General features: G+C 44.0%; 1 protein-coding gene across 8 annotated transcripts in view; it reads left to right on the top strand.

The window, feature by feature from the left end:
* Positions 1 to 13,871, top strand: part of LOC118371478 (receptor-type tyrosine-protein phosphatase F) — a 430,463-nt gene that overhangs the window by 263,852 nt on the left and 152,740 nt on the right. For 4 of the 8 annotated variants that reach the window (XM_052480268.1, XM_052480267.1, XM_052480264.1 and 1 more), the window contains exons 5-6: positions 8,286 to 8,474; positions 11,944 to 11,961. In XM_052480268.1, the coding sequence (XP_052336228.1) occupies positions 8,286 to 8,474; positions 11,944 to 11,961 (207 nt within the window). The remainder of the gene's footprint in view (positions 1 to 8,285; positions 8,475 to 11,943; positions 11,962 to 13,871) is intronic. The other 4 variants (XM_052480269.1, XM_052480266.1, XM_052480270.1 and 1 more) reach the window with 1 other exon arrangement.

Genomic DNA, 13,871 nt, shown 5'->3' with positions numbered 1-13,871 from the left:
CTCAGGTGCATCTTGTTTCCATTGATCATACTTTAGATGATTCAACGACCTGAGTCCACCTGTGGTGAATTCAGTTGATTTGACATGATTTGGAAAGGCACACACCTGTCTACATGAGGTCAAAGGAATTGACCATAAAGCTCCGAGACAGGATTGTGTAGTGGCACAGATCTGGGGAAGGGTACCAAAAATAACACCAATAACACAGTGGCCTCCATTATTCTTAAATGTAAGAAGTTTGGAACCACCAAGACTCTTCCTACAGCTGGCCGTACGGCCAAACTGAGCAATCGGTGGGGAGAAGGGCCTTGGTCAGGGAGGTGACCAAGAACCCGATGGTCACTCTGTCAGAGCTCTAGAGTTTCTCTGTGGAGACAGGAGAACCTTCCAGAAGGACAACAATCTCTGCAGCACTCCACCAATCAGACCCGATGGATGCCACTCCTCAGTAAAAGGAAGCCCGCTTGGAATTTGCCAAAAGACACCTAAAGACTCTCAGACCATGAGAAACAAGATTCTCTGGTCTGACGAAACCAAGATTGAACTCTTTGGCATGAATGCCAAGCGTCATGTCTGGAGAACCTGGCACCATCCCTACGGTGAAGCATGTTGGTGACAGCATCATGCTGTGGGGATGTTTTTCAGCTGCAGGGACTGGGAGACTAGTCAGGATTGAGGCAAAGATGAACAGAGCTTTGCTCAGAGAGATCCTTGAAGAAAACCTGCTCCAGAGCGCTCAGGACCTCAGACGGAGGCAAAGGTTCTCCTTCCAACAGGACAACGACCCTAAGCACACAGCCAAGACAAGGCAGGAGTGGCTTCAGGACAAGTCTCTGAATGTCTTTGAGTTGCCCAGCCAGTGCCTGGACTTGAACTTGAGAGGATCGGCAGAGAAGAATTTGAGAAACTCCCCAAATACAGGTGTGCTCAGTTTGTAGTGTCATATCATAGAAGACTTGTTGCTGTAATTGCTGCCAAAGATGTTTCAAAAAAGTGTCTAAAAACTCATGTAAATGTGACATTTCAGCAAACATGTCTAAATACCTGTTTTTGCTTTGTCATTATGGGTATTGTGTGCAGATTGACGAGGGGGGAAAAACAATTGAATCAATTTTAGAATAAGGCTGTAACGTAACAAAATTTGGAAAAAGTCAAGGGGTCTGAACACTTTCCGAAGACACTGTACACTAGGAAAGTTTTGATTTTAACTCGCCGTGTGCTGAATCCCAATAATTATTTTGTACTGTGTACCTGTAGCTCTGTGTGTCTCTACCACTCTCCACCTCAAACCTCCGTCCACATCCCTCCTACCTCCCCATCCTCTTGTCCCCCCCGGGCCTGTCTTCATCTGGGCTGATTGTGTTTCTGTGTGCTCTTGACGAAACAGGCTGGTGCATTACAAGAGGAATGTGTGGCTTGTAACCTGTGCCAAACACCTTGTCACAGCAGCATTGTAGAGAACAATAGTCTCAGTGTGGAGAGGCTCTCTCTGCTCCTCTCTCGCAGCATGCCCTGAGCATCACATGTCTCAACCACCAGCCATTACACTGAGGTCAGACTCTGGCTGTGTCTGAAATGGCATCCTTTTCCTTTATAGTGCATTTGGTTTGGTCAGAAAAAGTAGTACACAATCTAGTGAATATGGTACCATTTCAAACAAAGCTTCTCTCTCTCAGAGAGACCAACCAACCAGGCCTCACCTGACTATGGGTCAGGGTGCAGTGACAAGGGTGGAATTGTCTGGTAGTTTGGGAAGTGTTGCTGACGTGTCATGTTCAGGATGGCAAAGTAGTATCTGTATGACAATGATCCATCACTGTCGCTAAGTTATGTGTAGTCACAGACAGTAGAAGTGGACTGGGTGTTCTATTGCAGTCCAGGACTGTTCTACACTATACATTTATGCTGCTCTTATACTAACATTAACCCATTCCATTAAATATTGTTTACCATATTAGCAAGGAAGTAGCAAACCTACACAAGCTACTGGGGAATCCACACCCGCCTACTTTTCTTTTTCTTCCACCTCAGTATTCGGACCCCGCTCTGGTCTGGTGGAAGTGTCGCCGCCGTGTCGGCTCTCTGGCCGGTGCTCAGCAGGGTACCATCCCCGAAGGGGTCTCCCCCTTCCCTGGAGAACGAAGCTGTTCTCGACCCAGCCAACCAACCATGGAGATGCGTCACTCGCAGTGGAAGTTGAAGTAAGCGTCCTCTGGCAACGGGGGTCTCCTTGGAGATGTTGAGCCCGACCTGACACAGACCAGAAACGTCTTTTCCGCCCTGGATCCAGAGGTTCCAGCGCCTTCTTCCTTTGGGGCTTCCCATTCAAGATCGGATCCGGAAGTACCTACGTCTTCGTCCTCTGTCCTGTCTCCTTCTCCAGTGGCTTCTATCTTGGGTTCAGATCCTCGGAGCTCCCACCCTCATCATTCCGTGAGGCTGCCATTTAACATCGCCAGCTGTCATCATAGGCAGCTCTATGGTGAGAAACATCTTAGTTCACAAGGCAAAAAGTACAGGATATCACAAGGCTGCCACTGACTGTTCTATGACAGATGCCGGGAGCTGACACTGTCGTAGTCCATATGAGGTCAAACGACATCAGGAGGGCTAGTTTCGGAACATCTGCAAGTGTATTTTTAAGAACTAATTTTAGCATTAAAAGACTCCAAAAAAACGACCAATCATTTCAGGTCCAGTACCATCGTTGGACCGTGGGTGTGAAAGATTCAGCAGGCTACTGGCATTACACATCTGGCTAAAATATTATTGTAGCTCTGCTGGAGTCACTTGTATACAAGTAGATAACTTTGACACCTTCTGGAAACAGAAGATACTCTACAGGAATGACAGAGTCCATCCAAATCCTCTTGGCTCCTGCATTTCAAGGCAGCGTTGAAACAATGACTTATCAATGACCCGAGACCAGCTCAGTTAATCCCTACCATTGTGACAATGAGTCGTCATAATGCTGCATCCATAATGCTGCATGTACATTATTCTAGGGGTGTTGGCAGACACAATGTAAGTAGATTAATTTATGTCCCCCTAATTTCCCTGAAAACCTCTGTTGTATGCATTAATCATGAGCCTATGAACCAGAGATACACTGTTAGCACTGAGGCGGTGTGCCATTGTAGGAAGGCCTCTCAGCTCCAATACAAATAACATGAGCAAGTCTACTTCTGATAAGCTTCCCAGTAAAGCATTACAAACAATCAAGCAACCCAGAAGGTTCTTCAAATAGCCCTATTAACATATGCAGCCTGAGAAACATGGTCCATGTAGTCAATAACTTGCTTGTAGCAGATGACATTCATATTCTGAGTATCTCTGAAACTCACTAAGATAATACCTTTGATGATACAGAGGTAGCAATACATGGTTATAACATTTACAGAAAAGACAGAAATGCCAACGGGGGTGGTGTTGCGGTCTGTATAAAGAACCACGTACATATAAAGCTTAGAGACGATCAAATGTTAAATACTGTTGAAGTAATATGACTACAGGTTCATCTGCCTCACCTAAAGCCCATTCTTGTGGGAAGCTGCTATAGACCACCAAGTGCTAACAGTCAGTATCTGGATAATATGTGTGAAATGCTTGATAATGTATGTGATATCAACAGAGAAGAATATTCTCTGGGTGATTTAAATATTGACTGGCTCTCATCAAGCTGTCCACTCAAGAAAAATCTTCAAACTGTAAACAGTGCCTGCAACCTAAATCAGATTGTCAGTCAACCTACCAGAGTATTGAATTAAATCATCAACACGTATTGATCACATGTTTACTAATCCTGCAGAAATTTGATTTAAAGCAGTATCCAAATCCATAGGATGTGGTGATCACAATATAATAGCCATAACTAGGAAAACTAAAGTTCCAAAGGCTGGGCCTAATATAGTGTAAGAGGTCATACAATACATTTTGTAGTGATTCATATGTTGATTATGTAAAGAATATTTGCTGGTCTGTGGTGTGTAATGAGGAGCAACGCTGCACTTGACACATTTCTGAAATTGCCTATTCCAGTTACTAATAAGCACGCACTCATTAAGAAAATGACTGTGAAAACTGTTGAATCCCCTTGGATTGATGAGGAATTGAAGAATTTTATGGGTTGAGAGGGATGAGGTAAAATGTATGACAAGTAAGTCTGGCAGCCCAACTGATTGGCAAATGTATTTCAAATTGAAAAATCATGTGACTAAGCAAAATAACATTAAAATAAACTATAATATGAAACAAAGGTAAACTACATAAAGAATGATAGTAAAATTATTTGGAGCACCTTAAATGGAAAAAGCCAACTCGGCTCCATCATTCATTGAATCAGATGGCTCATTTATCACAAAACTCACTGATATTGCCAACTACTTTAATGACTTTTTCATTGGCAAGATAAGCAAACTTAGAGATGACATGCCAGCAACAAATGCTGACACTACACATCCAAGTATATCAAACCAAATTATGAAAGACATGAATTGTACTTTTGAATTCCGTAAAGTCAGTGTGGAAGAGGTGAAAAAATTATTGTTGTCCATCAACACTGACAAGCCACCGGGGTCTGACAATCTGGATGGAAAATAACTGAGGATAATAGCGGACGATATTGCCACTCCTATTTTCCACATCTTCAAGTTAAGCCTACTAGAAAGTGTGTGCCCTCAGGCCTGGAGGGAAGCTAAAGTAATTCCGCTGCTCAAGAATAGTAAAGCCCCCTTTGCTGGCTCAAATAGCCGACCAATCAGCCTATTACCAACCCTTAGTAAACTTCTGGGAAAAATGGTGTTTGACCAGATACAATGCAATTTCACAGGAAACAAATTGACAAAGAGACTTTCAGTACGCTTATAGGCAATGACACTCAACAAGCACAGCATTTGCACAAATGACTGATGATTGACAATAAAAGAAATTGATGATAAATTATTGTGGGGGCTGTCTTAGACTTCAGTACAACTTTTGACATTAACGATCATAGTCTGCTGCTGGAATAACGTACACTACCGTTCAAAAGTGTGGGGTCACTTAGAAATGTCCTTGTTTTTTAAAGAAAAACCTTTTTTTTTGTCCATTAAAATAACATTAAATTGATTCGAAATACAATGTAGACATTGTTTGTGTTGTAAATGACTATTGTAGCTGGAAATGGCAGATGTCTTGCTCCCTCTGCTGTTTCCTGAGGTCCCCGATCATTTCCTTTGTTTTGTTGACGTTGAGTTGTTTTCCTGACACCACACTCTGAGTGCCCTCACCTCCTCCCTGTAGTCTGTCTCGTCGTTGTTGGTAATCAAGCCCGCTACTGTTGTGTCGTCTGCAAGCTTAATGATTGAGTTGGAGGCATGCATGGCCACGCAGTGATGGGTGAACAGGGAGTACAGGAGGGGGCTGAGCATGCACCCTTGTGGGTCCTCAGTGATGAGGATCAGCGAAGTGTAGATGTTGTTTCCTACAAGTTGACAGTCAGTATTCCCCTAAGACCGCGACAGTAAAGAAACCTATGGGATTAGTTGCTGAAGCATGCGGGGCATGTGAATGACTTTTTTCTCTCCCAAGTATGGTATGGGAGCAGAGACAGAGATGGTAAGACAGCAAGAATGGGATTTGACACCGTTTAAATAATTTGCAATGGCATTCTAAGAAGGCTGCGTTACCCTCTTTCTTCCCTCTCCTCCATATTGATAAAGACCAGGGCACATCCCCAGCTCCCCTTGGGGTACTATTACAGTATGCCATCTCTTAGTGAGACACTGAAAAGACAAAGGCTTCCTCGGGGCGAATGGTTCCTCACAGAACCTCCAGGCGTCCTTGCCAGTCGACAATGAACTTCTTTCAAAGTGGGTATGGAGACGACAACTCATGGATCTCCAGCTCTTATTGTGTGAGGGGGGAGAGAACAGGCAGTTCTTACCTAAGTCAGAGCCTCAGAGCCCAGGGTGGAGCAACAGTGATAGGCTACGGTAGGTGTTTCCCAGTGACAATCAGCAAGACAGTCTGCCAAACTGCCAGCCAGCCAACTAACTCCTTTCATCAGTCCCCTGATTCATATGACAGTTGTTTCCCATAGCCAGCCAGCCCCTCCCCAGAGTCCTCAGGGTTCATGTGTCTCTTTCTCTCCATGGTATCCCACCTCCCTTTCACAGCCTGTCTCTCTATTAAAGGGTTTCCCAGTGTCTCTCTGAACTCTTCTGTACTCTTCTGAGCCAGACGTTTGCATCATTGTGTGCATCCCAAATTAACCAAAAATGACCCATAGGTTTCTGGCCAAAGGTAGGGCACTATAAAGGAAATAGGGTGCCATTGGGGACACATCTATTGTCCTTTCACACTTGAGGTTTTCTGCTCTGATTCAAGGGGGTTGGGTTAAATGCAGAAGACACATTAAATGGATTTAGTTGTCCAACTGACGAGGTATGCACTTTTCCTTCCCTTTCCCATTCTGTTTCTTTGCAGGACTAATAGACAACCTCATCCTAAGAAATTACCCCCTCTTTACACTACCTGCTATTGACTTTCCCCTCTGTAGTACCTGGTATTGACAGAATCACAGTGTCACCATTGTTCACACTGCCTCAGGTTACTGTCAAACAAGGGTAACAACAGGTAGTGGCATGCGTCCCCAAATGGTACCCCATTCCCTTTATAGTGCACTACTTTTGACCGGGTACCACACAGTTCTGGCCAAAAGTACTGCACTACATAGGAGATAGGGTGTGATTTGGGACGTATGTACTGTTGTCACATCCCCTTGCTCATCAATACGGGCTTGGCTGCTGTCTGTCACGGTTGCCGATGTCTTTTGCAATGTCACTTATCCATCAAGCGTTCAAGTTACTGTACTCTAGCTTGTCCCATTGAAGCCTGTTAATTACTGTAAAGGCAACAAACTTGGCAAAGGGGCAGGATTCGATTAACAATACTGTTTCAGAGTTGAGTTTTTATTTAAACAGCAAAACACAGCGAATTAAACAGGTTTCAATAAAAACATGAAGCTTGAGCCTCCCGAGTGGCGCAGCAGGCACTTCATCACAGTGCTAGAGGCATCAGTACAGATCCGGGTTTGATCCCGGGCTATGTCGCAGCTTGCCGCGACCAGGAGACCCGTGAGGCGGAACACAATTGGCCCTGCGTCATCCGGGTAAGGGGAGGGCTTGGCCGGCCAGGATGTCCTTATCCCATCGCGCTCTAGTGACTCCTTGTGGCGGGCCGGGCGCATGCACGCTGACGCTCGGTTGCCAGAGTTGTATGGTGTTTCTTCCGACACATTGGTGAGGCTGGCTTCCGGGTTAAGGGAGCAGTGTGTCAAGAAGCACTGTGGCTCGGCGGGGTCGTGTTTCGGAGGACACTTTGCTCTCAACCTTCACCTCTCCCAAGTCCGTACGGGAGTTGCAGCGATGGGACAAGACTCTAACTTCCAATTGGATATCATGAAAAAGGGGTAAAAAGTACAACAACAAAAAGTTTATGCCTGGTACTGATCCTTGTCCTGGTCCTGTCTTCACCAGTTTACTTACAGTATATAGTATAGATATCCTAAGCTTCTGCATCAGTTAATTCAAGGTCCTTCCAACTTATTTCCTTCAGAGCTTTCCTTTTCCAGAGTACCTGGAGATGGGGTGTAATTTCCTCTTTTCACACACAAGGGAGAAGGAGGGAAGCATGGAAAGTGATTTCAGGCATTGATTGTGTTACGTTTTTATGCAGAATTTGGCAGAGGCTGGCATTTGACCACACTTATCCTTCCAGATGATCATACCTGGGAAAGCAGGGGACACTCTCTATCTGAAGGCAATTCATCCAGAGTGAAATTGCGTCTCGCACTCCGGCTTCACTCTCCACAGATCCATGACGAGAAATTCCATAGGTGGATTAGTCATGCCTTGGCCTAGCGATATTTACATTGGGGGTGTATTTCACAGTGTTTTAAAGGCAACCACCTCACTGCAGCTCAAGGCTGTGGGATGAACAGGCCAATCACAGAGGAGACCACAGACCATGACTGATTGGGTGGTCTCACATATCAAGATGTGAAGGAAAGAAGTCACAGGCTGTGTGTGTGCGTGTGCTCGCGTGTGTGCATGCGTGTGTGTGTGAGAGAGAATGCATTTAATGGATGACTGGTGCCTTCGTTCAGTGTTTCTCAACTTTTTTATACCAGGGACGACCAGCAAGCTATGTTCACTCGTGTCAGGGTCCACTTACCTTAAAACTATCATTGTATTATATACAGTATATCATATACACTAACCACCACTCTCTCTCTGTGTCTCCAGAGGACCAGATTCCCCATGGGTTCCCCACCATAGATATGGGACCCCAGCTGAAAGTTGTAGAGCGGACCCGTACAGCCACAATGCTGTGTGCTGCCAGTGGCAACCCCGACCCAGAGATTTCCTGGTTCAAGGACTTCCTCCCTGTAGATATCAACAGCAGCAACGGAAGAATCAAGCAGCTCCGCTCAGGTACAGAGTCTCCACACGGTCCCCACATACTGTACATGGTTATTTCTGAAAAACACACACACACATACACAGTATTTTGCACCATGTCAAACACACCCAATAAAATCACTAAAATTCAATATATATTCCAACGCTGTGTTGAACAATGATGAGAATATACATTTATTTGTGTAGAATGTATTTTCTACATTTAAAATGTAATTGCCAAATCACTCCTTAAAGTTGTGAATAAATGTTTTTCTACATTCATTTAACTGCATACAGCTTTGTAATTCCCCCAGTGGCTCCTGAAAGGGATTGCTGCTGCTGTTCTGTGCCTGTGGTGCCTTCAGTACCAGATGCAGGCAGCCATTCGTCTTAAAATTATAAACAACCACAAGGCTCAGTACAACTCAGAAAGGCCTGTTTCCAAGCACTTATTTCGTCAGTAAGGCAGGTGCAGCAAAGCTGCCCGGCTGTGCACTTCATACCTTTGTACTATATGCCTATATAGGCCTAGGCCCCTCCCTATACAGTCAGTTTTGAGGGGGAAACAGTTCACAGATATGTTGGAGTCTGGGTCCCTACTCCCTAAACCCTTAGCATCAATGCAACCTCCAAAAGCATTCCAGATAGGCATCAACTCTTGAACCCCAGCTCTGGCAGCATAGAATATAATATAGAAACAGAGGTATAATTGCAGTGTTTCACCTCTGGCTCCTATCCACAGACACAGAGAGAGGAAAGGCTGAGAGAAGCTGTAGGATATCTCTGGTCTGCATTGTAAATGGCACCGTATCCCCATATAGAGCTCTATAGGGCTCTGGTCAAAAGCAGTGCACTATAAAGGGATATAAAGAGAGTAGGATGCCATTTGGGACACAGGCTATGTGTAGCTTTGAAGCCTGTGGAAGCTGGAGGATTTCCCCAGGCAGGCTTCAGCTGCAGAGGCCTCAGGTGAAGACAGATCCTCCCGCCATGATGTATTATTAACATGACAGCACAGCAATTTTCTTCAATTTGGTTCATGGCGCTGGCTTGCCTTCCTCGTCACACATCGGCTGCATCCTAACTGTAACCTTATTCCCATCATAGTGCACTACTTTTGACCAGAGCCCTGGGTTCTGGTCAAAAGTAGGGCACTATGTAGGGAAAAGTGTACCATTTGGGATGCACAATAATCCCACTGCAGTCAAGCCCAAATGGGCATGTCTCTTTTTTATCTTCTTGTTTAAGTGCTGCCCGTTCGCTAAATGTCTGTCAGAGGTCAACTTGACATTCAAGCAATTTATTTGTTCCAATACAATTCATTACGCGCTCGTGAGATTACATTTGCTCATAAATTAGTATCCCTATTATAGGACCTTTTATCCATCAAGGAATGCTAATAGCCAAAATTTTCCATTTGAGACCTTTGCACTCTGGTAGCAAATGAAAGACAAGTCAGTATGTGTCCTTTGCGTCAAATGAAGCTCAGAGCTCTATCCCCCGTCTACTAAGGCTGCATCCCAAATGGCATGCTATTCCCTACATAGGGTGACATTTGGGATGCAGACTTAAACATGGCATTGTCTCCCGGTAATTACCGATAGGCTTGTCCAAACCAGGAAGTCTGGCCCCTGACATCGATCAACACTGTTTACAATGCAGGCCACACAAAAAGCAAACAGACACTCATCCTGACACTCCTCTTCTGCTGTCCTGGGGATCTGATAGGGAGGAAGAGAGGTGTGGGAGAGGAGTAGGAGTGGAAGAGGAGGAGGATTAGTGTCTCTAGAAGTGGCTATACCTCTATTCTTTCCGGGAAATACTCCTGGAGTAGCAGGTGCACCAGGCCACGGCTCTGTGTGTGGAGTAGTCACTCAAACTCTTCTGGGTCCTCCTGACTCACCAGGGTTGGATCCCAAATGTCACCTTTTCCTCTTTATAGTGCACCTCATTCCCTTTATAGTGCAATACTTTTGAAATGGGCTTTATTCAAATGTAGTACACTATATAGGAAATAGAGGGTCATTAGGGACACAGCTTAGGTGATTGGTGATTCTCTCCACTGCAGCCTGCTAGAAACATAATTAGCTGAGTTGTATTATGCCATCCTTGAATTATTATGAATATGTATATGGATAATGATGACATGATAAAATGTGTTAAATATATACGGTCATAATATTATGTCCTTGTGAAGGCAGAGCATGGACTAATTAAATCCACGGTAATAGGTTATTGTTGTGCATTAACCCCAATGTATTTCTTCAACATATAGGAAAATGAATACCTGCCTACTGTATCCAGGATATTGCGAAAACATAATAAAGTACTATTATTTTTCACAATTTACCTAGTACCTGCTACACTGAAATCTGTCATGGACAAAGCATGTGATATTCATACTGAACCAACCTGGGCTCAGTACATGGAGGCTGTATGTCTGTCCTGGCAGGTCTCAGCGTAGACCCAGTCCTCTTTAAGCTGCTGATGACCTCATCAACATGGGACACACAGCTTTTAGGGGGCTCTCCGTCCTCTTTTCTCAACCCCTCTTCTCCACCTCTATTCTCCTGTTTAATGAGTGGATACTGGTTTGGATTTATTATCCAGATCGTGTGTATCTGTATAGTAACCAAACCGACTCCTCCAACGTTTGTCGCATATGACTAAATATGCCCAAATGACCCCGTACTAACAACTACAAGAATAATCAATGGAATCAAACAATATATTATTTATGCAGCTAATTAGTTAGAGGGTGGTCCACAAAGAAAAAAGAATAACACTGCACCCACCTAAGACTTTCTCTCACAATGCAGCAGCAATATCACAACTTAGGCTATTGTATTCCAGGGCACAGGTTTCTTAGTATTACATCAGATACTGTTGTAGCCTGTGTTGGTGTTAACCTCGTTACGACAGGAAGCTAAACAGCCCAGATTAGTTAACCTGTCTAGAGTTAGTCCGTAGACCTTATCAGAATGTCTTAGGTAACAGCCAGAAACAGGCCTGTTTTGGGTGAACGGCGGATCACTATTCAAGGTTGATGTTGATGGCCAGGTGTTAACACGAACAAGCAGGTGGGGAGAATAAGTAGCTTTGCAATCATAGCAGACCCGCAGCTCAGTAGCACAAATAGCCAGGTGTACAGCGTAAAAAATGATGGGGAGAAAACAAATATCCAGGTGTAGATAACATAAAGAGTCCGGATTATAGCACACAGCAGGCAAGTGCAGACCAGAAGTAGAATCTTGCCCCTTAGTCGGGTTACCACTCTGTTACCACTCTGGGTACTCTCACCCAACACAACAAAACACAAAATTGTGTAATATCCAGAAATTTGAAAAGCAATTTGTTTTATAAACGTGTTGAGGGAGAAATAGCTTCTGGAATTCAATACTCAAGTTCTTCTTCACTCTGCGGTTTCTTCTCTTTATTCTTTCTTTCATCTTTGTACTAATGCTTCTCTCTAATCTTATTTGCATTCAAATTACCTCTCCAGGTGGTACACCAATCAGAGGTAAGAATGCTGGGTACACAAAAAACTGTCCACTCACGTCATCCTTCCTGTCCTCCTCCTCATTATCCTCCTCCATTCCCTCCTCCTTTCACCTCACAATGTCCTCATCACCAGTTGTCTCACTCTCTCTCTGGGCCCTGACTCCTTCTCCACATCAGTACATGACCCTTTGTAAGTCTGTCTGGTCAATGGCACCTCTAAAAACACAAACGTCAAATAACGAATCTACAAAATCCTTACTACACATCCCACTCAAATTAAACCGTCTTAACGTTCACCTAAGAAAACTGTAACCTCATAGAAAGATGGACCTGCTTAAACTGTAGATTAACAAAACATATGATTAATATTTTGAATTGCAGCTCTATCCTGAGCGTGGATCGTGATCTCTTGACCACTCTTTCAGTTTTTATATTCCTAGACTCCTCGCGATGAGCCTGACGTTACTGTATTTCCATTCCCAATGTATGGCGGGATTGACACCTGCTATGATTAGTAGTCTGTGATGTGTTTTAGAGGTGGTCAACGATGACCCCTGTCTGAGCACTGTCCTGAGAGGCTGTAGTCAGAGGCAGGAAGGAGGAAGAGGTACTAGATTGCATTATTAAAGATTCAACTTCTTTGGGCAGAGTGAGAGTGGAACTTCTGGCAGCTAGCTACACTCTTTATTGAGGGTCCTAAAATCTCCATGTCTGCGCCTCAAATGGCACCCTATTTCCTACATAGTGCCCTAGTCAAAAAGTAGTGCACTATGAATAGGGTGCCATTGGGGAAGCAGACCATCTCTCTGACTGAGAAGTTGTCTTATACCTCTGGCTCATTTTATACAAGGGAGAAAAGCGAGAGCAGGCTTTGGTGATTGGGTCAGTAGGAACTTCCCAATTTGCCTGCTGCTCACCTCGTCGTCTCTCTCCAGAGATAAAGAACATCTCATCTCATCAAGGGGTCTCACTGCCATGAAAACGTGTTGAAAGGAAACGTGTTCCAAATGGCACTATATTCGCTATATTGCGTTACTTTTGACCGGAGCCCAATGGGCCCTTGACAAAAGTAGTGCACTATTCCACAAGATCCAGTTAAAGAGGAATGGAAAAGGATAATACATATTATCCTTTTCCAGATGTAACTATGAGGCAATAACCAGCCACTGCTGCATTCCTCTGCTCTCCGCACATCGGAAACAGGATTGCCCTAGCCTACACCAAGCGTTGATCACTAGAAGTTAAGGCTAGAGGGAGAAAGCTAAGAGCTTGGAAAGAGAACTGTACATCGAAGAAAGTCTTACCTGAGTTGGGCTCTGTGTGTGTGTGTGGGGGGGCTTCGGAGGCTTGTCTGCGTATATGTGACGTTTGTAGCAGCAGGATACACATCTCAGGCAGAATCCTCTAGATCAGGGGTGTCAAACTCATTTCGCATCGTGGGCCACATACGGCCTAGGGAGATGTCAAGTGGGCCGGACCATTAAAATTATACCATACTCTGCTATAAATAACCAAAATATCATGTCTTTCCTTTGTTTTGGTGTAAAGAAGCACAAGAACATTAGGAAAATATTGAAATTTAATGAACTATCCTTTTACAAAACATTTCATGAAACACCTCATATTTCCTTAGACAAATGTGCAATTTACTTTTATCATTCACAAATATGCATTGCAACTGATCCCACTGATTGTACAAAGGCACAAAACTTTAATTGGTACTGAAAAATATAGTAATGCACTTTAAGATTAAATGAGACTTTTAAAGAAAGGAATTTTTAAACCACTTACACATACGCATATAAAATCTAAATGTAATCCCTGCGTACACCTTACAAACTAAGGAGAGTGATTTTAAATGTGTAATGAAGAAAGTGTTCGCCTGTCCTGTAAATCTGTAAACTTCATACATGAAACATACATACACAT

The sequence above is a fragment of the Oncorhynchus keta genome, chromosome 26, assembly GCF_023373465.1.
Source record: "Oncorhynchus keta strain PuntledgeMale-10-30-2019 chromosome 26, Oket_V2, whole genome shotgun sequence".
Classification (NCBI taxonomy): domain Eukaryota; kingdom Metazoa; phylum Chordata; class Actinopteri; order Salmoniformes; family Salmonidae; genus Oncorhynchus; species Oncorhynchus keta.
This window is presented reverse-complemented; position numbering and strand designations above follow the sequence as displayed.